A 26,602-nucleotide genomic window follows, 5' to 3' on the forward strand; every position below is an offset into this window, starting at 1 on the left:
TACATATGCATCTTTATCAATGACTGTCGCATCCAGAACAGAAAGATTTGCAAAAGGAGAGCAAACTTTGCTCTGCCCCTGAAGAAATACTGGCTGAGGAAATAGCCAACTAGTTTGTCACAAGGAATTGAGGGGGAAGGGGCAAATTCTACACAAGACAGAACCTCGACAAAGAACCCCTAAAGGTAACCAATTCAGAGTAAAGATGCCAACACTTATAATGCTTCTTTTGATCCCTGATGGGAGGAAATTCCAGTTGCTACCACCATCCAGCCACATGTAAGCACCTATTACAAAGTATGATGATCTTCTGTAAACTGCCATAAGCTGCAGGAAAAATGCATTTATGTAAGCTGAATTCCCCTATAGTCTGTGTTGACAGCCTTATACATTGTAAGTCTATTTGGCAATGAACCATTACATGCAATTTGCCAGACCCCCAGCTGGCATGGATAGGGCTGATTCTCTGGATTATTAGTAATGCTTTCTCCACAAAGAGAAGTTCCCAAATCCTACCTCTAACATCTCTGCAGGTTTAGTTTTACAGACCCTGTTAATTACCAATGTGAGAGATGCTTCAAGTCTATTTTACTTCCTCACTATCGTGGCACTCATGGAGCTGTTACGCTGACACAGAACAAACTCCTCAGGAAACCTGATATTCCAACTTGTTCAATCAGAGCACTAGAAGCTCATTTTCCTTTCTAAGATGAATGTAATATCTCTGTAACATTTTCCCACACATTCCTCTGAGCAAGATGATGCAGTGGAAGCTTCTTGAGGACCCACTATGCCTGGAAAAGTTCACAGCATTTCTAGTCACTCATTCCAAACCAGCACAGCCAGCAATGCTTAGAGACCTGTTTGCACATTGCCACCTCTCAGCTTTGTGTAGACAAGCCTTTTGCCCTGTACACCGTGCAAAGTATCTGCAGTAACAGATTCAAACCCAAAAAATGTGAGGAGCAATACACTGCAATGCTCTAGTTGGCTTGTCTATAACAAGGCACTCAAACGACCAAGACGAGCCAACCTAATGCTACCTTTCCCTTGGAAGCAACAGGAAAATTCTGAATAACTGCCCTTGCACTGACTGGGAGAACTTCATCCCTTGCATGACCCAAGGGAGGGCACACACCTGAGTTATGGTGAGGTGTGCCTGGGACAGAATTGCAGCACACCACAAAGGCTGCAGTGAAAGTGAGCAACCTTCTATCAGATGCCCCCACCAGTAAGTTGCATCACATCTATCAAGAGAAAAAGGTTAATCTAAAGGCAATCCACTGAGCTACCAATGTGGTAACAAAGATGTCCTTGTAGCTCAGATGGTCTCATTAGATCCAACTACCCCACTGGCCTTGTTTAGCCACGGGTACAACAGTGCCATTCCAGTTCCACGAGCAGGGCAAATTTGATGAGCCACAGGGAAACTGTGTGCCTGCTGCTCTGTTAAACATGAAAATCAGGTTGAAATGCATAAAATTTTCAAATCTTCCTCTTACTTCTAACTTTTCCTCACTATTAAGTGTAGGCAAGCTACACCAGATACCTTTCTAAGGACAGTTTTAGCGAGAACTCCGTGAGAGCTACTACACGGTGGCATACAGATACAACAGGATAGAGTGTATCTGCCCGAGACCACAAGCTGAGGAAGAGAGACCTGAGGAAGCCGGGGCAACACTGCAGGAAGAAGTTTTTTTACCTATGTCAGTGACAAGGAGAAATGCAGCCTGTGCTGTCAAACACAGTCACCCCCTGTCACCTTCACACAGACGAGCTTCTTTTAGCTCAGCTATTCCCACGCTATTTCAACACAACACACTGAAGTTTCTTTCCCATAAATAAGCTCCACACACACTAGGGGCAACACAGAGACAGTTCAGATGCTGATAAATCCAGATTGTACTTGAGAGCAAAAGAGTTTGGCCTGAAATTAATAATATTTTAATGTGCTGGTTAAATTAATGGAGTATCAATCACAGTTCACAATAATGACTTCTTTTTGGCTTTTTCTTTCTTTAAATTGAACTTAACTACTTGGCTCACTGGAATCTCTCCCAGGAAAGGAGTACCTTTTGAAAAAGGGGATGCATGATAACTCAGGAAAACATCCTCAAATACACTTCAATTTGTCTCCATTATTCTCCTTTCATAAACCCAGCTAAAACACCTGAACAAATTCAAGTTGTGTAACAGCTGGATGCAGTTTTGTACTATCACCTCAACAGCAAGGGATTTCTCCAAATGCAACACATCAGCAACAGCACTTCTTGAGATCTTGGGGGGCAGTAACTACAGGTCCTCCAAGGACTTCCAGACAGTACAAGATAGAGAGCAGTTTGAACCAAAATACTCTGAAAACACCTTGGATACTTAAGGAGGAAGGGAAAACATGAAAAAAAAAAAAAAAAAAAAAAAGGCATGGAGACCTCCCACAGAACCATAAGACGACAAAGTGAACAAACCAAATTTGGCCAGGGGAAACTGGTTATCAAATGAAAACATTTAATGAATTAAGACACAGTTAAGTGCTTATACAGCCCTCTCCAGAATAGCATTTTAAAACTGGATCGCCATTATGTAAATAAGAGAAAGGCATTAACCTCATTCATAGGAGGAAGATGGAAACTGGGAAAGCTGAAAGGATTTGACGGAAGCCATGCAGTGCAAACAGCCCCATGGAAAACCAGATCTTGGAGATTAAAGCCTGGATCATGAGGCCATATTTTCCTTCCTGCATGAAATCCTACTTTTTCTTTGCTCAAGTTTTATAAGCGCTGGTGGCAGCATTTTTCAGTTTGCAGCTCTCAAATCTGCACAGACCCATTCTATTTGAGCCTCCACCGTTAAATGTGGTTAGAAACTGCAATTTTGACCTTGCAGCTGCATAACACAGGCATGCCACATAATAATGTCCAGTTTTACACAAGAAGTGGACACACCCTGGGAGCAGGTGCTCCAGGTCTTACAAAAGGATTTGCCAACTGTGAAGTGTAAGTCACCACCCATAAAAGAACTAAGGTTTTCACACAAGAAATACTACTAAAGTTCTGGTTTATTTTTATACAGTCTGGCAGTCATTGCATTTCAGCTGATAAAGCTATCAGCAAAATTATACATATTTTCTATGCTTTCCTCCCAGCAGATGAAAGGTCATTTTTAATACCATTTGCCTCTCTTCTGCCAAGGACTCCAACACACAGGGACTTCCCAGTACTATCTAAAGCACGGCAAGGAGATGCAGTTCTCATCCTACATCCAAACTACGATAAACATAATCCCTTCCAATTGTTCACACAACTATGCTCTTTATTTTGGTAAACATAGACAAAGCTCTCATCTTCTCCTTCAGTACACCATACTATAAGAGCTGTGCAACTTTTATAATTAAAACAGAGAAGTCAAGAATATGCCAGGGCCAGACAATTGTAAAAAGTAGGTTTGACACAATCAGAGCTAATGCAGTGCAAGACACAATTGTGTCAGACAACATAAAAATGGAGAGAGCTAGAAAAACAAATTGAAAATAGTTCTCCTATAGTAAAAAATCAGTGAAAACATTTTTCCAAATCATCCTGCCCACCTAGAAGAACAAGGATTAAAATGGAGTTATCCAAATGAGTTCATTTTAAACTATTTTGGCTGCCCTACATAAATAAAGCTTAGATATAAAGTTCATTAATAACTAGATCAAGTCTCTTTTGAGGGGAAGATTAAACTCCAGAGTGTCTGTGGAGACTTCTACTGCTTGCAGACACAGCTTGATACATAACAAGGCAAACCGTTAAAAGATGCAAGTTTCACTTTTCCCTGAAATGGCCACATCAGTTTCTTAAAGATGAGGAGGTAGTAAAAAAAATTACAAATTAATTAGAAAGATACCACATTATTGCAAAGCTGTAGCTTTTCCCAACACAGTTTGCAGGATGCGAATTCTGACCTATTTTAAACGCTGATGACAGCATTTTAGAATTCTGATGATTGCATTTTAAAGCCTTTACAAATACACACAAGGGGGTGGGAGGGACAGAGAAGAACAGCTTAAATGTAAAGTGAAAGTTCAGCTTGCCTTCTAGGAGTCCAATACTGTAACTCCTACAACCAGAGTCAAGTCTGCTCACCAGGAATGGTGTACAAACAGGGCTGTGCTGGCAGCTCTAGAACGGTTTGTACCTGCAGTGTCCTACACAGACTCACTTTTATTCACGGATGGATTTTTCTAAATGTTTTTCCAGCTACATGCATTGGATTCAGCGACGAGCTGCAAGACTACGTAGATTAACTATTCTCTCTCTTAAGGCAGCTTCCTGAAACGAATCCGAACACTTTCAACTAATAAATCGCAAAACCTGTACACGGCAGCTCCTTTGTTCTGAAGCCCACTGTGTTGCCAGTGAGGGCTATTGAGCCTGCACCGGGCAGGGCATGCTCCCCCGCCCCTGCAGGTACGTCGCTGGGACGGCTCACACCGCTAAGGACCTTCCGCCCAGGACAAAGCACACGTGTGAACGTTCTCACAGGCACCTCTCGGGCACACCCGTTAGTTCCGCTGCCCCCTCCCGCGTACCCCTGGCCCAGCGTTGAGGCTGCGCTGACCCCCATAACCGGCCCCGCTGCGGTATCAGCGGTCCGGGGCGCCCGCCCGAGCCTTTGTGTCCGTGCCGGCGCGAACAAAGGCGGAGGGGCTTCTCGCCCGAGCGCGGCTCTGCGGGGACCCGCGGCTCGCACCCACCTTCGAGAGCTGCCTGCGCAGGCTGAAGCGCTGCACCATGGTCCGCCGCGGGGCCGGGCAGCGCGGGGCGCGGCGCGGCGGGCGAGGGGCGGCAGCCGGCGGCGCTCAGCGGGGGCTGCGCATCCTCGGGCGCCGGGGCCGGCACCGTGTCCTGGGCCAGCGCTGCCCCGAGAAGCCCGGCGCTGGGCCGGGCCGGGCCGGGCCGGGCCGGGCCGTACAGGAAAGGAAAGGGCAGGGCAGGGCAGTGCGGGGCGCGGCGCTCCCGCCTGCCGCTGCGGAGGGCGGGTACAGACACACCCGGCACCGCCCCGGCACCGCCCCGGCGCCGCCCCGGCGCCGCCCCGGCGCCAGCACGGCCCAGCCCTGCGGGGCACTGGCGAGCGCTGCGCCCGCCCCGGGGCCCCCCTGAACGGCGAGCCCGTCCCAGCGCTCCCGCCGAGCCCCACCGGACGCGGGCCCCGCGCAGCTCCCGCTGCCTTTGCACACTGTGGCACGGGAGTGTCGACTCTGCCCCGGGAATCAGCACAGAAGACTCCGCTGCAATCATTACAAAATAGTTCAAGAAAGTATTTCTTCCTCCCCGCCATAAATATGCAATAAAGATGTGTGACAAAACAGGTACACTTTCAATTCTTCAAATGCCGTGACAAGAGTCGCTTTTGGATCCTGAAAGTGTTCTTCCTCTGCTCACAGCACGGGTGAGTGAGAGACACCGTACAGTCTTGCAGAACAGGGCATTGCAGGGCTCTAACCTCGCTTTGCAGCAATGCTCGGAGGGGCTGCAGGAGTCCAGCAGCCAGGACACACACAGTGCCAGCTCAGCTGTGCAGAGGGGGCCGGCTCTCAACGCATGGGCTCGAGCAGCTGCCAGGATGTTCATACACGAAGGAGGTAAACCAAAAACCCCAAACACAATGAGGAGCTCAAAATCTCTGGAAACAAGTCTATTTCTCAAGTAGTCCTGTCCCAGCATTTTAGTTTTGGACTTCTTAGGATTTTATTTCCAACTCATTTTGTAATTGCCTCCTGAATGCAATAAGAAAGGCTTCCTTTTTGCACAACACTGAAATTGCCATGGCTTGATCACTCCAGTACATGGCCTTACCTACACAGAAAAATAGTTTCTCAGTAACTATAAGCAAAAGTAATGGATAAGGAACAGCTCCCATGCCAGAGCATGTCCCTGATGAGTCTTGACTCGGTATCAGTGCTGTTATTATCCAGGACTGTGCTGCTCACTAGCACTCTCCTCAGAGCTTAGCTTCAATGGGTACCAAGTACTGGCACAGTGGTTAAAAGGGACCTCGTTGCATGCTCCAGCTATGACAGATCTGGGGCTCCAGACAGCACAGTATGTATGGTTATGGTGTGTACCTGGCTGTTAGGAGTCAGCTGTGCATTGACTCCATACAAAATCCCTTCCAATGGCAGGTACTAGGTAAGTACAGATCACTGCCATGCATGATTGCATAGTCTTGTAGAAAAACAAAGGTGTCTTAGGCCAGAATACTTGCCTTGTTAAGGAAAATGTTTCTGGCCTACTTTTAAGGCCATCAGGTGACCTGGACACTAGAGAGAGATTCGCAGTTGGGCCATGGAAGGTTATGAGAACAGTCAGCGTGGTTCTTTAAATAGATTTGAAGGGAAAGTTATAAGAAGATTAAACAGAGGTGTTTATTTTATAACTGTCATCCAAAAGTAACATCAATAGAGATACATTCTTCAGCAGCAAAATTGCAGCTGTGAAATGAGAACAGGATTCAGTAGCATTCTGCCCAGTCAGGGGTAACTTAGGGGTATTGAATGCAGACACGTTCTGTACAGGGAAAGTATTCCCTGACAGAACTTGGGAGTCCTTTTCAAAATGCTCTCCTTTTTTTTAAATTTACAGAAAGTACATTACCCAGTTACCAGGCCTGTTTTGTGATGACCACAGAGAGCTGACAGCACAAAAAATTAAAGGGACTGGGGCACTAGAAGCACCTCCTTGTACTGACAGAGGGGACACCAGATGCTCAGGGGATTCTGCATCTCGCAGCTGCATCCTCCTCCTCCCTGAACTGGGTCAGTACTACTTGTTCTGCAGTTTGGCTATATTCAGAAGCCTCATGCACACCGTTCAATTCCTACTGCAGAAAATCCATACCAGCACCTTGAACAGCCGTGTGCCAGGGAAAGCTCACATGCCTACTGCTGCAGAGACCAACAGGGCATGTGTGTGTGAGATGAGAATGAGAGTGTAAGAGTGAGATGGCGTGGGAGTGCGAGAGAGCGTGAGAGTGTGAGTGTGCACACATGTGCAGTCTATCAGTGATGCAGCGTGGGAGTCCACCACAGCACTGGAGTAAAACGCTGGAGCCTGGACAGCCAGCTGGCCACCTTATCTGCTGTACCCAAACCTCCCTGCTTCCATGCTGCCTGACAGCAGATAGCAATGGCTCTGGGTAATCAGCCTCTCACCCACGGGGCTTGGTGCCCAAGGTCCTGAGGACTACCCACTGTCCTGCACCTGGGACACAGGGTGCCTCATTTCCTCTACAGACACTCAGCTCTCCCTTCCCCAACTGGCTCCTGTAGCTCAGAGTTTGGGTCACAGAGATACAGATAAGGAATGGAGCCAGCTTGTCTGGGATATAATCCACATCAGGCTGAGATGAGACTGCCAGATTAGCAAAATTGATGGTAGCAACATTCTCCTTTGTCTCTGGAGCCAAGGCCTCACATTCAGCATTTCCAAACTTATGATCTTCACAGTTAATTAATGGCTCCTGCTCTGAACACATACCTTAGTCCCCTGTTGCTGGGCTATTGTCACTTTTTTTTTCCTAATATTACCTTCCTACAGCAATTAATTCCTGTGCAATAGCTTAATTGGGGAATTTTGCTGTTTTTATTCAGGAACATGATGGACAAAAAGCAAGATTCCAGTAAAAGGCACCAAATTTTATTTTCAAATTTAAAATGAACTTGACATAATGAACTAGTGCCTCTGCCTGATACTCTTTCATAAGAATACAAAACACAATTAGAATTAATCCTTGGTACAAAACATCTTGTAAATAATTTTCTTTTTAAAAATGCTCAGTAAAGAAGAGAATTATTTGTTTTAATATCCCTCTTGTGGAGATCTTCTACAGATTTTTACTTGTATATCAAATACAAGTAAATACTTGTAAATCAAATAAACAGATTTTAGCGGGTTTTTTTTTTAATATCTTTTAGCACCATATAAAGCTAAAATAAATATGTATGTATGAATGTTACGTCAACGCTTGACACATGTAAATGAACACGAAGGCATCTTCCTGATAACCCCTTACAGGGGGACCTTTTGAGATAACCAACAGGAGAGACATTTTCTTATTGCAGAAGGTTTGGAAAATTAAAATTTGAAACCTACACGTTCTCAGGATCAACCCTTTCAACTTATTTTATATGTATTTCAAAATAAAAAACTTAAAGACGCCTCAGTGCTCTGGATTCATGACAGGGAGCCCCAGGTGTCGGCATGCAGCGCCGGAGTTCGCTCTCTCTGAGCTCCCTCTCCCCGCCGCTCCCGCGGCGCGGCCCCGCGCGCCCCCTGCGGGCCGGAGCGCCGCTGTGCGGCCCGAGCGGCCCGGAGCTCGGGGGCACGGGCAGAACCACAACACCGCACTAGCGCCACACCTGCACCTCCGCCAACACAGCGCCGCACCTCTTCCTGCCGCTGACTGGGGGGGCATTTCACAGACCATCTCATTCCACCCCGCTGCTGTGGGCAGGGACACCTTCCACTAGACCAGGTTACTCCAAGCCTCATCTAACCTTACCACGAACACTTCCAGATTTGGGGTCTATCAAAGCCCTTCACATTTAAGCATCACCAGAAACTCACATATTTAAAAGATGCCATGTCCTCCTAAGAAAATTCTCAACAAGTTCACAAATGAAGTTGACTGAGAGGAAAAAGAAGCCTATGTCCCCCACTGCAGCACCTTGGCTGCTGACAGGCTGCAGGCTCCATCAGCACGACTTCACCTCTCTCAGTCCTGAACACCGCCAACCCAGGCCTCCATTGTCTGCTTTAGTTTAGGCGGTCTTACTTTGGGTAAGACTCACCTGTCCTGCCCACATTCAGTACTCACCGAAAGTGGGACTGGACATAGCATTGCTTAGAGTAAAATTTACTTCAGTTTTTTCAGGGACCATATTTCTGTTCCTGGCCAGCAGCTGTTTGATGCTCGAGTACAGCAGATTTCCACTTCTCATCAGTAAAGTCACAGCATTCCCATAGTTGTAAAATATTTGAACATGCCCCAGTAAAATATCCTTCCTTCCTGCACACCATTTGGAACTGGGAGATTAGATTAGCTCTTCTATTCAGGACTTCCACCTGCAAACTGCACAAGGCAGATAAACACACCCAGTGGTGCCACAACCCTGCCTGATCCTAGCACCCTGGCAGAGTGTCATGGTACCACTCAACATCTCTCCTCTCTGCCACCCACTTCCTATATGGGCCACTGCAAAGCAAAAGCCCAGGTTTTATTATTTTGACATTAATTTCCAACTAAATTACACTTAGAATTTCTATATAACTGTTTCAGAAAGCACTCATGACAACTTTGCAAAAAGTTGCAAAAAGTTTGACAAATAAGATATATATCACAGTCAAATCTACAATTAGAAATTACTTAAAATGTTTTTGAGTTGCCATGAAATTTGATACTACCACAGTGACTATCACAGACAGTGTTGGTACAGTGAATAACAGGCAAACAAAGCATTTGTCACTTTGGTGACATCCCGGCAGTTAAAGACCATGAGGATAAAGATGGTGCAGCCCCTTTCCCAATGGCTCAAAATCATGATTTTATTGACCCCAGTCCTAAGAGAGATTTGGGGATGATCTTGGATGGTATTCTACTGTGGAAGATGCAGACCAGTCAAAAACATTGGTGACACATCTACAGTGGCTCTGCTACCTGCTGCAGCATGCATCTGTCTCCAGAGCTTGCTCTATCATGGCTGAACCACATCAGCAGAAGATGTAGCACTGAGTTTTAACAGCACTGCCTAGAGAAGGTTACATTTTTAGCCTTATAATTGAGCAACCAAGTAACCTCTCAGTGTCAGACACTAGCTGTTGACAACTTGAGGTGATAACACCTCCACCCTGGCCAGAACAACATCACCAACTGTAGGACCTGAGGAATACTGGAAGGGTGAGTGTAAACTGAAGGAAGTGATTATAAAATAAGAAGTGTGTGTATAACATTTTAACACCAATAATACTTTTTCTTCTGTAAAAAATTAGATCTGGACTAATAATGATGAGACCCTTCAGATTTCAGTTATACTAAAATTCTTGGCTCTTCCCCTATAGAGAGTGTGTGTGTGTGTGTGTGTGTGTGTGTGTGTGTGTATCCTTTGCCCACAAGACTTTGAGCCTAATGCCCCTCTCTACTGCACAAAGGTGACTGCTCCCAGAGAGGGAAAACAGTGCCAGGTGCAGAATGGGCTTCTGGGGCAATTAATCAACTGAAGACTAATTTCTGAGTTTGTAAAATAACCCTCAGCCTACTCCTGACCTGTCTCAATTTGCAATTAAGCCACCCCAGTGATCTGCCAGTATCTTACCTTGCTGCAAGACACAAACAGCACAACTCTATCACCCTGCATGAGTGCTGGGCTGACTCTTCTGCTGGGAGCAGAGTGGCACAGGCACACAGGAGCCAGAGCTGTCCCAGAGACAATGACACAACCCTGTTTGGATATGCTGGAGCCCAGATCTGCAGCTCCAGAGGTGTACAGGGCCACTTTTAAGAAAGAGATAAATACCTGCTGTCCTGAAATGCTCTTTGTGCACTGTCTACCAAGGTTCTTGTACACCTGGCTTTCAGGGTAGGTCCTGCTTCACCCTCCCAAAAGAGTGTAAGTTCTCCCTTCACAGGAACTGTGCAAGTTGGTGCTGGCTGAACATGATTCAGCTGCAGATGCTGAAAGTGAAATAATTTTTAGCATTTACAGTCCCTTACAGACAAAACAACAAAATGTTTTACTTCAATCAGTTACAAAAAAAACCAAAAAACAACAAAAAAAAAATTACCAAATGCTCACCACCAATGTAACCTGAACAGGAAAGCCAACACTAGAGTATGGTGTTAAGATTGCTTGTTCTTTGGGGAAATGGGTTAAAGCCAAAGTCATCTTTTAGACATCCAGGACATACAGTTCACAGCCACAGTAGACTTTCCACATGGTTTTAATGTTATGAAAAACTCTTATCTTTTGCCTTGTCACAGGTGGCTGTCCCAGGTATATTGCATGCTGTTTAGGATAGAAGAATTTGCAAAAAGTTTCTGGCAAATAAGTTACCCCTAAGACTATTTACAGTTGGAGAGAAAATGTTCATTCTTTCACAACTGTGCTACGTATACTGAAAGGATACCACCTTGCTGTCTTGTTTATGTTATCATGCAGTGTGCAGACCAGTGTGAACACTTGGAAGGAGTCACTGTAAGTAATTAAGAAAAGCAAGCTTATTGCTAGGTTTGTGATACCCATGGGATCAACATTATCTGCAAAATATCGATGCAGCTGCAAGCTGAAGACTGTAAACTTCTGCCAGAAGTATATGTAGACATTTTCTAAAATGTGGACACTAACAAAATATAGATTTAAGTTGATAACCAAAATCCAAAGGTATTTAAAATATTTATGAAAACTTATTGTCAAAACTGACAAGTGGAGGAGGACATGTGAAGTTCTGTCAGGATACAGCAGGACTGAAGTGAGTGGAGCCTTGAAAAGCTGCACTATGAGAATCCCACCGCAGGAAGTAAATCCTTTCTCTCATCATTCCTGCAGCCCTAAGACAAGCAAATGGCAACATGAAAATGTCTGGGCCTATGGAGGCAAAAAGCTGCAAATCCACCAGACAGCTTCATACTAAATTAATCCAAGTTGGTCTGTCTTCTCAGTAATGCCAGAAGGTGTCAGCCAAGGGCTTCCACCAAACATTCCAAACCAATTCCCTGTCCAGAACCCAGACTGAATAACCTGACCTCACTACAGCCATGCTCCAACACCAACCCTGGTGTCATGCCCAGGTGACAGCAAACCATACAGGGACCTCCATGGTAAAAATCACAGTGAGGTTCCACAAGGCCAGGTGCCGGGTCCTGCCTGTGGGTCACAGGCATGGGTAAAAGTTCATGTGGACACAACTGCTCACCGAAGTACCAATAATTTCATATCTCTCAAACATCAATATTGTTCTGGTCTTGACACATAATTGGCTACCCCACAAAAAGCTCTGTAAGTACATGAGACCCAAATGAGATCTGTGCAGGCTCAATAATTTTCAAACAACCACAATTCTGATTTTCTCAGCTCAGTGGGTTGCCTCTAAAAGAAAAGATCTATGCAAAAATATTTAGACTGCTTGAAATAAAAGCCCAAATGAAGTATCTCAGTAAGATTTTAATTATTACACTTTCAATGCTATGACAATCTCATTTCTCAGCTTCTATACTAAGCCTAACAACATGTGGCAGGATTATTACACATGCAAATATATGTAAATGAGGTATTCCAAAAAATCTGATCTGTTGTTTTGGGATAACATTTGCCCTTCTATTTCAACAACAAATTGAGAAAACAGAGAATGGAACAATACTGTGAACTAAAAACATTTTGTGTACAGAGGATTATTAAGAATTTATTCTCCCTTACACCACAAAATACTCAATGTCCTTCATTGCCACTGAGAGTGGAAGACCTCAGCACCACAGAATCAGGCTCATCCAAAACTCATGATTCTGAAGAACCATACAAACATGAGATAACACAACATCAACCTGTTTACAGGCGAAGTTAAAACACCACCAGAGTTTTCCACCTTCACCTGAAAGGGACTATCACAGCCCATGAAAAACTCTGACAGCTGCTCCAGGCTTAACCTTGTTCTTCACATAAACCAGTGCTTAAAGCAGAGATTGTATTATGCTTTTGTTGCACAGTAAGAGAACCTCTGAGTTCTCTGAACAGCCTGAGCAGGCAGCTCTGTTGCCTCTGTTGTCCCAGTGCCAATGCAGTAACACTGCAGCCTGGCCCCAGCACCCAGGGTCCAACCTTGACCCAAGGGCTTTGCCGAACAACAAGAAATAAAGACTCCTATCTCCAAAACTTTAAAGCAACCACACATAAAACATTGGCAGGGGAAAAAAATACCAACACCTGACCAACCCAACCCCACCCCACACTTCAGCTAACAATACAACATTTTGAGGACATCACCCTTCTAAGCTTTCTGGCCCAGTATTTAGTGGGGGAGGTTGTACATGTGTGTAATGGGGTTATAGACACGAAAAGGAAAGTGTAGGTGTATCTAATCAGGATACAGCTGGAAACTGACCCTGCCATGTGAAATAAGCAGGCTGGGGAAAGAGGAAGCTCCTGAAAAAGGAAGCGTGAGGCCTAAGAAGACATCTCACATGCTAGAAACTGTGGCTCGGGCGTGAAAGACACACATTGGCTACAGCTATTTTTAAAAATGCAACATAAATGACAAAATGGTACCCAGCACATGAAGAAAGATGACTTCCATCTGGGTCATAAAGCTGGAACAAAGACACCAGGAAAAAAAGGGGCACAAAAATGGTGATGGGATAGGAGCTTTCAGAAGTTTAAACAGTCCAAGACAGAACAGAGGCAAGACAAACTAATATCAATACCATACCTTGCACACAGTACCCTGCATGTGATGCAGGCAGAAGGGGACTCTGAGGAGCAGGCTGGAAAACCCAGGTCCTAGAGCTTCCCTGCCCTGAGCTCTGCTCTTCCACAGCTGCCTCATGAGGGTGGGCTGAGTTTCTTAGTACACCATGGAATTTAATTACAAAATTTCCTTTTGCACTTTTGGAATTTACCTTGTGGACATGGCCAGGCTGATAAGGGCTTTTTTTTCTTTTCCAAAGGAAGAGTGTCTGTCTTCAGACACAGCACCTACTGTTAAAAAGCAAACATAATATCATCAAGCAAGACCAGCCCAAAAAGCAAATAAATCACAAGCTTTAGCCAAGCTCAACACAGCATTCATGTAGGCAGCGTCAAGCATAAAATCCAATCACTGTGCAGCCTTGTAGAGAAGGATGAAGCTCAGGGCTTGACTCCCCAAAACATGGAAGATCTGGAAATAGCCCGGATGTGTTTATCAGGTCTTTAAGTTTCAGTAGCAAGCAAGACTGACGCACGTGGGCTCCTGCTCATTCATGCCTGACAAAACAATTCTGCAACAGGTAATGCTCCTGCCGTTCCAATAAGAAGCACTGACAATTTCACAGCAGCCCACAAAAGCATATAGAATAATGCTCTGATAAAATAAGCCTCTGATAAAATATAACTGAAGGTTAATTTCTCAGCAATCCAAGCCTGCTGACTTCCTTCATCTACTCATAGCATAACCTTCTGCAGTCACAGTCGAATCTTAAAAGCAGTAAGGGTGTATGGCACACAAGGGTGTGTAGTGCCTGACTGAGCCCATCACCTCCCACTTCAATGCCCTAGTGAGCGTACAGAGCATGTGAAGCAAACAAAATGTTCATTACTCTTCCTAACTGTCATAGGTCTGAATACTGGGAGAAAAATAATGAAAGAAAGGAAAGCAGAGGAGGAATTCCTGCCACAAGAGCAGTGCCAGCACAGCGACACAGGTGACATCAAGGCATGGGCACAGCCCTGTGCAGTTCAACACCTGTTACCTGACAGGGCAGAGGAGCCCCAGAACCACTGGCACACATCCAACACCAACAGGAACAAGCTGTGTCATGACAGGGGGAGGTACCAGCAAAGCAAACAACGATGGAAGACAGGAATCAGAAAACAGTTATACTGCTTGACTACAAATCCTATGTTACGTCGTTCTTGTCATAATTAAATCACAACTTTTCCATTCTATGAGTTGTTTCTCTGTTCCTTGTAGCTTGTATATCCCATATGTTCACAACAGATGGATCAATGCTGTAGCTCAGTGACATTTTTCTAATTATAGATGGATTTATGAAATTCTTAAATAATTTTGAAGGAAATACTCCCTGCTGAGGGAAGGTCAGTCAGTGTAGCATCACTGTCAGCAGTAAACATCAAAACCAAGGAAGTAAAATCGGTGTGGCTGTATTAAAAGGAAAAGGTCAAAAATTTATTTAAAAGATAACATCACAAAAACCTGAAGGAGACAAATAGGCAAAGTGTTGAGAAAGTGAGCACAAAACAACAAAAATGTTAAGTGAAAGTTGGATGCAGAGACAATCCATACAGGCTTGGTAGAACCTGGGGGTCTGGAGGACTCTCAACCCTGACGACTGAGCATTATCTGCCAGACACTTCAAATAAATGATTTCTATTTCTTCAGCTTCATTATGTAATCTAGTCTCAGTGAGGTTAAATAAAGTAGGAGAATTTAGGGTTAAAGTAACACTGTGTGAAACAACTTCAGATACCTCGTAACTTAAAGACAGTGTTTAAAGTTTGAATTTACCTCAAACTTTAAGTTTGCTCTAATGATTTCAGATTTTTCCTGGCTCTTTATTGATTCATTTGAAGTGTGTTGTAAATAATTTTCCAATGCAAATTGTTGAATGAAGAGTTAGTTTTTGCAACTTAACAACTCCTTAATTTATAGTCATAAATTCCAGCAGTGTGGCAGCCTGAATGCTATGCTGGCTTCTCCAATGAAAACAGCACTGACATCTGTTATAAGGGTGATTTACCAAATGACTGCTTTATGCTTTACTGATTTCACAAACGAAGAAGCTCTGCTAATAATCATATCAGTGACTTAAAATTTACATGGAGCTGATTTACTAATGCATTATATCTCTATACTGAAAATTCAGTAAAGGCTGCTATATATTATTTAAAGCTATACAATCATCTGCATTTAACCTGCAAGCTGTCTCCCATTCATTTGTAACTTCGAGTGGCATCAACATACTTCAAACCTAGTACGTACAGATATATGCCATAGCCAAGACAGTATGTCTCAGACTGAAATAACAGCAAGATTGTATGTTAATACGGCAAACTCACACAGTGCTTTTCATGGCATATCAGACAACATTCTGTTGTTCGCTGTGAAAAAAAAATCTTTATTTTCCAATTTTTACTTTGTGTTTCCTGTGCAAATTAAGTCAAGCAATAGTTCATGTGATTTTTACAGCTCCCAACATTATGCAGATTGCATAGCAATATTGCAGCAGTATTGACCTTTCTGGCTCTTGGAGGCATGAGGGGATAGAGATCCCCATTTTTGGAAGGTGGCACTAAACTACTGAATAACTCTTCCTTGTGCCACACTGTGAGATAGTGCTGTTACCTGCCCTCAAGAGAGAAAATGAGGTACACCACCCAGACCTGCCAAAATTTTCCAGGGAAATAAAGAGTCCAACTCTCCTGCCCATCTTTCTTCCCTCTCCTACAGACTACCTGCTAAAAGACAAAAGGTAGTAACAGAAAACAGGCCCATGCAATGTGATTTCAGTACAAGGGACTGACACTCACATCTCCCTCTCATTTTATGTCTCATTCTCCATAGCAGTATTTCCTTGGCCATGTCACTTTAGACCTACAGTATACATTGTTATTGTCTGTCACAAGATGGTGCAAATATTAAAAAGCAGCGAGAAACACACTAAGCTCTACCAAGGGTCAACTGGTCACAGAGGTCTCTGATGGTTTAGTACCCAAAGGTGGCCTTTCCTCCCTCATTTTGTTTTCTTCTTTCAGACTCCAGTCCCCCTCTCTCCAACATGGAAGGGAGAAAGCCCGTGCAGCCCCTCTCCCTCAGGCCACCGAGGGCACAGCCAGCAGCACCGAGGATGGTTCCCCAGTGGGATGACTGCCTGATGAGGCCAGGACCCCGTCCCCAGCCACTCTTCTGTACTGCATGCTGCTCCAGAGGAACGGCAGCTGCAGGGTGAAAGTGGCTGCTTCACCTAATCACAGGCCCTTATATGCCAAAAAGTGACTCCTAAACTTGTTCTCACACCTGCAAGATGCTGTAGCAGAATGCTATCAGATTAACAGTCTTCATTTTTCCTGTCACTCCTGCCAAGTGATCCCAGTGGTTTCCAAACTTTGCATACTCAATCAGTACAAAATGTTTAAGCATGGACTCCCAATACATGTATGCTTATTTATAAACTAGGTATATGTACTACTTAACTAATACAATATGCTTATTTTAAAACATACACAGAAACACAAACTATAAAGGAAAATAAAGATAAAACAAGCCAAAAAGTATTTCCTTCCTGCACTCCAGTGGGCTGTCCTACCCACATTCCACTTTGGAAATCTTCAATCCGGGCAAATATTTCATCAGACAAGCTGCACAGTTGGGAGAAAAGGCCGCTCCCCATATTCCAACATTATTTACCTAATATGCTTAGGCTTGTTCAATCTCCCTGCTCATACATGAAGTAAAGGGACTACAGTTTTAAATCAACAAACCAGACCTTGCTTTATAAACTTCTGTTGCTGGATTTGGGAACAAACTCAAAAAACTAACAATTTTCCCTAAAATTATCCTGAAACCAAGATCATGAGTTCACTCACAATGAAGAGAGGCAATATACAAATAAACCTGAAGCTATTAAGAGGTCTCTTTCTCACAACTCTCAATGGCTTGACTAACTGCAAAATTAACCAGCCCAGGAGAGTGCATGCTTTTCACAACTACTTTATTACTGTCTCTGTTGTTGTAACAGTCAGCAAGAAGCAAAAGCTTCAGATACAGCTCCAGGCAGACTCCTTCAACGTTCCTTGCAAAAGGAAACAAAGTATATCCAGTCTCCATAGACCCCATTGTCATTAAGGGCTGTTTTTCAGAGGACTCTCTGAACCAGTGTCCTGAACAAGCTAAAATTAGCTAATCAGAAAGCTAGTCTTCCAAAAAGCAAACCAAAAAACCCCATCAAACTTCAAGAATGCTTCAACTAAATTGATCTGGGAAAGGGGAGAAATGGTAAGACAAATGCTGCTTACTTCTTGATATCATCAATAAGCTGACAGGCACAACTCTGCAAGAACGTGCCACAGAACAGAGACTGTAATTTCAGTGAATGCTTTTCCCACACAGGCAGGACAAACTGAAGGAGACAGCAGTGATCCCTCATCAGCACAGCAGCCAGGCTGATCTAAACCACGCACAGGCAACCCAGCACTGAGGGGCTGGACAGTAGCGCAGGCTGCAGACCGTGTTCCCAGAGCCTCTCACAGCCTAAAAGACCAACAGCACCATCCACTCACACTGGAATTCTTTGCTTTTATGAAATACAAAAGAAAATGACAGAGGAATTAAAAGAGCCATCTAGGTAAATGGAAGGTTTTGTTGCAGGAACTAGCTAACAGATGCTACAAAGGACTACTCTGGTTGCTGCTCAGGCCATCACTCCTTGACTGAGGTGTGCCATCCAAACAATCTAACATGTTTGAAGAGTAGCTCTCATTTCACTGATCAAATACATATAAAATCAGCCACCTGCCATGTGAGAAAATGACTAATGCTTGCATCTTTTAAGCTCTTTGCTTCACCACTGAAGAAGCTTTTGAACATAGCACCATCTGAATTTGCTGAAAGAAACCTGCTTTTCTAAACAAGATTTCAAAGGGCTTAAGAAAACATACAAGGAGATGATAAAGATCAAAGGTAAATCTGAGTAACTTACTGCTGCTGCTGTAGCCTCTTCTCCACCTACATAGATAGAAGAAGCAATCTCCATCACAGACAAGTTTGTGGGAGCATCTGTAGTGGATGATGATCTGGGCCGACCCGACTGAATATCCTGAGCAGACCTTCTGTTGATCTGCGGGCTTCCTTTCGGGGCATCTCCCTTGCCCCACCTGCTGTGCAGGCTGGTCCCTCTCTTCATTTTGGGTGGCACTCTGATCTGCTGAAGCACCCGGTTCAGAGCTGTGGGGTGGGTGGAGACACCATCAAATTCAGCACAGACGCTTTGGCTTTCCAAATCCAGGTCAGGCTCCAGCTCAGCCTGAGCTTGCTGGACGTCATGTGGAGAAACAGACGACCTCCTGCGCTGATGCTGGAACAGGTGCTTCAAGCCTTGACCAATGACATTAATGTTCTCCAAAGCATTATGCGTTATTTTGGATAATTTTTGCTCTGATTCATGTTGTTTTTTGGTCTCTTGATCTTGGGATTTGCCTCCAGGATCAGGGTCATCAGACAACTGTTCAGTGCCAGACGGCTCCATTGATGACACCCAACAAGTTTATTTGACTATGCATACATAAATACGTCCCCTTTCTTTGAAAGGCTTGTGTTTATTTTGAAAATGCCAAGATTGCCAGCCAATTAGGTGTGTAATTGCTTCAAGAGTGACTATACATGCAGCTGTGCCACGGTGATCTCATGCTTATCTAATGTTAAACAAAAGAGTAGTCATTATTATACATCCATGCAGCAAGTGTGGGTTAAAAATCCAATGCGCAAAACATGCTATTAACAAAATAAATTGTATCAGTCCTTGGAGCACTCCTCCACGTGGCATTAGTTGCATCTAGGCTGTACTCAGAAGCCAAAGGTTCTGTGAGACAAGTCATTCATTGCCTGGGGGGAGAAGTCCAGCACAGAAGGGTGCAGGAAAGCAAGAAAGGTAAAAAAGCTGTTCAAAAGGGGGAGAAGCAAGAAGAAACCAGTGGGGTTTTGTTTATTAAGAACAAGCCCATAATAACATCTAACATGATGTTAAACTTCTGAAGAGCATGTTAGTCACTCAGGCAGAATTAATTTTGCTCTTTGACAAAGATCTGATACTAAGACCCTAACGTAACGATATTTTAATACATGCAAAAAGAACATTTCCAAATGAGTTATTCATTTCCACATAGTGAGAAATGGCTTATTACAGCCAGCATCCACTGATGTCACTGGAAACTAGATGTGAAAATTTATCTTCAAGCAAGAACAGACAAGTGAAATGCTTTCAACTGGCATACTCTTGTCCACAGCCCTCAGAGGAAACAAGAATGCCTTTTGAAAAGTAGATTAAGCAACCAAATCTGCAAGGGAACAGCACCAGGTATGTGCAGTTCAGCCTCTGGCACAGGAACTGCAGAGCTGTTCTTAGAGACCTCAACCCAAGTCATTCCCTGGGCTCAGACAGGACTGGATTATACAACAGTGCAGCTCAGCACTTGTATAGCAACAACTATGGGAGATGGTCAGCAAAGATATGGGGAAGGAAGGGAGGAAGGAAGGAAAGATACAGTAACTGAAAGGGTTTTACATCAGCACCATGAGATCACATGCTCAGAAGCTGACCATTGTTTTCTGCAAGAGAAAACTTTGATTAGGCTTCTATAAATACAGAAACCAGCTCACAGAGGTCTACCCCAATCTTGGCAAAAAGCAGTGTGTGCTTTAGAAAAGAATTATTTGAAACTCAGCATATTTGGGATTTGAGAGTGTTCATTTCTATGCTAGAACAGCTGCAGAAACATAATGCATTGAGTTTACAACTGGAGTGCTCTTGATTTTGTGCATTTGAAGCCTAACACAATGGGTTAAACAGATATTCCAAAATGCTTTCCAAATTGCCATCCAAAAATATCAGAAGACCTGCTTCTCTTTTTTTCAAGTGTCACTGCTATTTGTTGGAGGCAAGAAGAATCCCAATACTTACAGAAAGCAGAACACTGGAATCATGAAGGATTTTATCTCAGTGCTTTGAAGATGCTATAAGCATTGAGTGTAAATATACTGGCCAGTTTAATCAGTAACACATTAAATGCAAAGGAATAAACTACATCCAAGAAAAATATATTTACCCACATTCATGCAGCAATCGTGTGGCAGAAGAAAAAAAGATGTGCCAACAACATACCTACATACTTAACACTTTCGTAAATGAATTAAAGTGCCTTTCTGTCTAGTAGTATGCTTTGACTTTTGACCTTCCTCTTTCTTAATCTTTTTTTTTTTCCCCAGGTAACAGGTTTTGCAGAAAGTTAGACTACAAGTCTCCACTTAATTTATGTTTTGGGACAAAAAAATCGCTAAACTAGATGCTCCTTTTTTTAATCAACAGACTAAATGGTTCAGAGAACAAAACTCACCATATAAAAAAGCAAGAGTCCCAAAACTATTTGGCGTATAAAACACAAACCTGACAGCTGACCCATAACTGCCTTTTTCATTTTAGCTAATTCACTCAGCATTTATTTTCAGTCAGGACTCACTGAAGAACTGCAGTTCTTATCTAAGATGATTGGTAAACTCTCCAGCCAGGATCTCTTTGATCTCCTGCATGCTTTCTATCCACATTATCACTGGCAATGCTGCTGATCTTAAAGAACACCACCTGAATCTAACTGGAATTCCATGCATTATTTGCTAGAAAAAATTACCCTGCTTAAATTAACCCTATGACAGTTTACAAAACAACCTGAAACAAACCAGCCCACAGTGAGCTCACAAACAAGGCATGGCCACCCTGTGTATTCTGGGACAGATTTCTGAAATTATATGGCCTCTCAGAGGCTCCTAATGGGAGCTTTGTAGTCATCTCCTACTTCTGTTTCCATAGGATGAGTCTGTTGTGAGCCTGAAATGAGCTTTGCAAATGACACATCTGGTATGAAAAACCTTACAACTATTTATTTGTTCTAGTATCTACTTCTGGGGAAAAAGAATACTCTAAGTGTGAAGAATTGTGAATCTTCAAAATTAATTAGCATACTTATTTGCATTAGGATTCAACTTTTGTGCTCACTTTAGTTTTCTCTACTTACAACCACCTTTATATCCTGTTATTGGGAGGAAACAATACTTTATAGCATAAAGTTCAAAAACATACATTTCTTATTCGTACAAGAATATACTACATCAGGAACAAAATTCACAATTCCATATACAGCCAAATGAGATGTTATAGCATTATTACATCCCAGAACATTCTAATACAGTCCTTCATTTGTGCAATTATTGCCCAGGAGCCCTGGGAAACAAAACAGTTCAAAAGGAAAAACTGGCAAAACCAACATTAGATAACAGTGAAAGGATAAACTTATACTTGCCTCCATCATTTGCCCTTTAGCATGGTTGACCCACAGCAGTCCCTCCACTGAACAAAACTGCAAAAGAAATTGAGTATGAGATACAATACTGAAAATGGGAGGAAAGATATACATAAACAACAAAGAAAGAGCAAGATTCCAACTTTTAAAATTTTTTTTTTAGTAATTTTTTTTCCATTGAAATGCAAGCACCCCTGGAAGCTGTCCTATTTTAAACTCTCTCAAATAACTGAAGGGATACAAATATGACTGAAGTTAAAACTGAATCTTATAGAGTTAATCAAGAAGTTCTTGTGAAGGAGCATTTTCTGTTGGGGTTTATGGCCATCACCACAGGCTGAAAGCAGAGGAAGACGCCAGGGCTCCAACCTGCACCATACAGATTTTATTTTCTTCTCCTATTTAGTCATTCTCAATGCTCCCAGCACAGGTCCAACAGCTGGCTCTGGTTTACCTGGTGCTCACCTCACAGGAGGTAAAAGCTGTGAGCACTTGGACACACTTGCACCTGCCACAGCTCGTTGCACAGGCAGCTGCTGTCCCCTGGCAGCTCCTGACTGTACATTTCTGCAAACAACCCAAAGGCCAGGTGCTTGCTAGGAGATGACAAGAGGTCAGCTGAGACCAGACACGGTGACCACACTTCTCTAGGCAGCCTCAAGGACTATTCTGAAACACAGCCAGATCACCCAGATTTTCCAAAGATGATCATTAACTCAACCAGTTCTTGAAAACAGGGAGCACACTACTCTTCAGATGAACACTACAAGAACTCTGCACAACAGGGGTATTTTGATATTTTATCCCACATCAGATTCCCACCTCCAAGACAGAAAAAGAGGAAGAAAGGGTTACTCTGATCCAATGAAGAGGGATGCTAGAATATGAAGAAAGTGATGACAGCAAATATTAGGAACTTGGAAAAAATGAACAAACACATTTTTGAAAAAGATCTTCATATAGAAGAAAGTCCATTTCTATATTAGCATGAGTGGAGAACTACTATAATGGGTGAAGTACTGGTCACATGAAGTGTCACCAATAGAACTTCAGTCTCTCTATTTGTCTACTTTTTTAAAGTTTTAATGTTATTTTTTTATTTATAGTAACTGTAAGAGCTTTTGTCAGCAAGGTCTTCGGAGATATGACCTACAGCACTACAGGATGACCTACAGCACTATAGGACCTGCAGACTAGCAGCTGCTTTTGGCTCAAATTGTTTCACAGCTGCCACAGTTCAGAGTCTGTGTCCCAGAGTGCCCACAGGTGGGCACTGAGGCATTAGCACCAAAACTACCTGTACTGTCCCTCGTGTGAATCACAACCCTCACTGGCACACCACCAAAACTCCCATTTTCTGTGAGAAGCTCCATTTTCTTCTGAACTTTGAGAAACTATTGCACAGGGCTAATCAAAATTCCTTCACTTCCAGGTACTTACAACGCGTAGACATCATCTTGGCTTTAATGTTTTTTGACAATTCTTCCCACTCTTTCACTTTTCTTTATCAAATACTTTGTAACACGAACATTTCAAAAAAATTTTACAAGTATCAGTCTGAAAATACTTCTGCCCCTCAGATTTTAGACTTTATTCAAGTGAAAGTTTACTTTAAATTAATCAGTTGAATTAATTCCCTTCAAAATCACAGTTCTTTGTAAACAAAGTGAACTCTGAAACTACCATTGAAAACCAGTCCAGAGATGACTTATCTGCAGCTGAAGTACTTGTTACAGAAGCAAACAGTACAGGACTGCAGAAATGGGGAAGAAAAATTATTTTCAAAGAAAGGAAACAGGAAAAATTCCACCTTCTCATAGAGTATTTCAAATACCTTTTACTTACGCCATATATGAACACCATGAACCCTTAATAATAATGCTACAATTACCTATATAATCCTCACATTCCTTTTATTTCATAAACAGGTCAATTTAACAACTCACTATAGAGTTGTCATCACAGTGAGCAGGGATCTTAGGAAGGAGATGCTTCCCACTCATCCTATTTGGTAAAAGAAAAGTATTTTTCAGTTGTTTCAGAATAGAAGCAATTTTTAGTAAGAAAAAGACCAGTTTAGTTTGAGAAATCCCAGATTATTTTCAGAAACTCATCCCAAAATTGAGTCTGTATCCAGGCAAACAGTTTAGCAAGAAAGACTAAAGAATCAACAGTCACACACTGGAAAGCCACCTATTACAGGAACTGGGAACCCTAGCAAGTGATTTATATCCAAAGGAGGATTAAGATATTATAAAAGCATCATTGCTCAGCACAGCAAATAAGGAGAAAGCTCCGGGTGTGTTAACAGCTAATCCTATCAGAAAAAAGAACCCATGAGAAATCAGAATGTGAAATTCAAGAGGGCTGTCATCTGGAAAACATTTAAAGAGGAAGACACCAGTAATAGAGTAAGTAATTTGACTCAAGTAAACGGGATAGCAACATGACTACCCAATATCTAGAGAAATGTATATATTTAGCTATTACAATAGAACAATTTTGAAAAAGTCTGAGTGGAGAATTTGGGCCAGAATGGAAGAAGACATACAAGAAATAATTAAATATAAATACCTTAGGTACATGGCAGAATACAGGCAGAAAGAAAACAGAAAACAGTATTTTTAATGGAAAAGATACCTACAGTTTTACATACATAATTCTTCATCATCCTCCTCCTCCAAAATTCACCCAAGAAATTTTTTTTTTTTAATTTTACTGAAGTCCGAAAGAAAAACCAGAAACACAATATACAGATATACAAAGACCCTCTCCAGGCCAAGACTGGAAAGGGAGTATGGCTGAGAGCACTGTTAAAAGAAAAGGCTGGCAGCGTGTTTTATTAATTACAAGATTTTTAAGATATTCAGGGACAAAAATGGCATTATGTCTGATCACATGCAAAACATGAAATGTTTCTCCTAAAATCCTCACAAGCCTAAAATAGCTCTACACAGTCCAGGCACTTCTTTATTAGAGGTGAGTATGTTACAAGGAAAAAGGAGTGAGAGCAGATCACATATTGTCCTCCTTCTCTCTGAAGCAGGGGTGGGGAGGGAGAGAGAGTCATTTTTTCCCATGCCTTCCCATACACATTAACAAATGGCAACTTCAAAAGTTTCATCAGCAGAAGATTTTATGCTTTGGCACACCAAAAAGAGTTCATCATTTCTATGACTGTATCCATTAATGGTTCACCTGTGCAAGGGCAGCATGCTGAGACATACCAGAAGGTGATCTTTCAACATCAGCTTCTTCTCAGATCCACATCCTGTTGAAACAGTTCCTTCCTATAACTTTATATTTAATACTGCTGACCAGCAGAACTAATGTACACAGTTTATGTTCCTGAAAGCTCAAATATTAATTCTGTAGATAAAACTTCACTTATTGTCACTCACAGAACATACACCAAACACTATCTTAGTGAGTGACAGGTCCCTTTCTCCTTTCAATTTCTTTTTAAGAAACATCTTCCAGAGTACACCTACATCAGAATCAAGTACTTTCAATACCACCTGTGGGCAACCTCTACATTACTGATGCCCTCCCTATAGGAAGTATTGCTTGATCATTGCTCTCAATGTAAAATAGACTGCTGGCTCTTCTGCACAGTTAGAAGTTCACATCTAAGGACCATAGGAAACATCAAAGATGAGGCAGTTTTCCATGTTTATTTGAGTAATAACTCAAAATGGCCTAAAGTTGAGTGACTGGTTTTCAGAAATGGTTCTGCTGCTTTGCAGCATAACCAATTGCCACTGACATCTTTTCCACCCCTGACATCTTTTCCACCCCTCTCTGAACATTCGGTAACTCAGTGGTTACACTGTTTGAATCAAAGCTATGAAGCAAAGATCAAGACTTTTTCAAAATTAGTAACCATGCAGAGGTACCAATACATAATCATTCTGTGTTTGTGATAAGTTAAAATCTCATGTGAAAACCAAAGCAAAATGCTTCAGCTGTATTTCTATAGCTGGTGACCTGCCTATTTATCAGAAGCCTTTCCCAACTGCACTGCTGCATCTAGAGCTAGTGTGCCATGGAGTCTGACTGTGGGGCAGTGCTGCTGGTTCCACAGCTTAGCAGAACTTCATCCTTGATGAATTCCTTAGCTACATAAAGTATTTCTAGGTTTATATTACCATAACATGTGAGCAGTCCATGAATTCACCCTTCAAATGCTCCTAGATTATGTTGAATTACTAATATTTCCCTGGTTTTCAAGCGAACCTCCCCCCACACAGAAAGATCAAGAAGCTGCCAAAAGGTTATGTGACACTTTTACAGCAGAGAACCAAACTTAAAATTTTCTCTTATAAGGCTAATGTTATACTTCCATGATTTCTCCTGTTGCTACTTTCAGATTAATTTATGAACAGTGTACAGCAGTGTAGCTGGAACCTACTCAAACCATTTTAAAACATCATTTTCTGGAAAAGGCTACATATATGCTATTTTCCACAACATTATATAAAAACAGTGCTTCAGGAAAGCTAAATGAATGTCCAAGAAGGATTTAACTAGAGTCTTCTGATTAGTTGACATTGACAATTACATACATCATACATTTTTTCTTGGCATTATTTTGTGAACATACTTAAAATTTGGGAGACAACACTAAAAGTGTGGTCTGCAGGGATTTTAGAAGAAAAACAAACTGAATGAAGAATTACTATTAAGACAGCCTGCTTTACTAGGCTCAAGAGGAAACCTGCAATTCAAAACTGTGTGGTCTGCCACAGGAGGGCTGACAGTTGACACTTCCACTTAATTTAGTGACCTGTT

At 42.5% G+C, this 26,602-nt stretch overlaps 1 protein-coding gene across 8 annotated transcripts in view; it reads right to left on the reverse strand.

Moving 5' to 3' along the window:
* Nucleotides 1-26,602, reverse strand: part of TMCC1 (transmembrane and coiled-coil domain family 1) — a 72,445-nt gene that overhangs the window by 36,025 nt on the left and 9,818 nt on the right. For 2 of the 8 annotated variants that reach the window (XM_068202389.1, XM_068202393.1), the window contains 2 exons: nucleotides 21,812-21,868; nucleotides 18,442-19,153 (listed from right to left, as the gene is read on the reverse strand). In XM_068202389.1, the coding sequence (XP_068058490.1) occupies nucleotides 18,442-18,987 (546 nt within the window). In that variant the 5' untranslated portion in view covers nucleotides 18,988-19,153; nucleotides 21,812-21,868. Of the gene's footprint in view, nucleotides 1-4,732; nucleotides 4,787-18,441; nucleotides 19,399-21,811; nucleotides 21,869-26,602 lie in introns of those variants that run through there. The other 6 variants (XM_068202397.1, XM_068202398.1, XM_068202394.1 and 3 more) reach the window with 5 other exon arrangements.

The sequence above is a fragment of the Anomalospiza imberbis genome, chromosome 11 (genome assembly GCF_031753505.1).
Source record: "Anomalospiza imberbis isolate Cuckoo-Finch-1a 21T00152 chromosome 11, ASM3175350v1, whole genome shotgun sequence".
NCBI lineage: Eukaryota > Metazoa > Chordata > Aves > Passeriformes > Viduidae > Anomalospiza > Anomalospiza imberbis.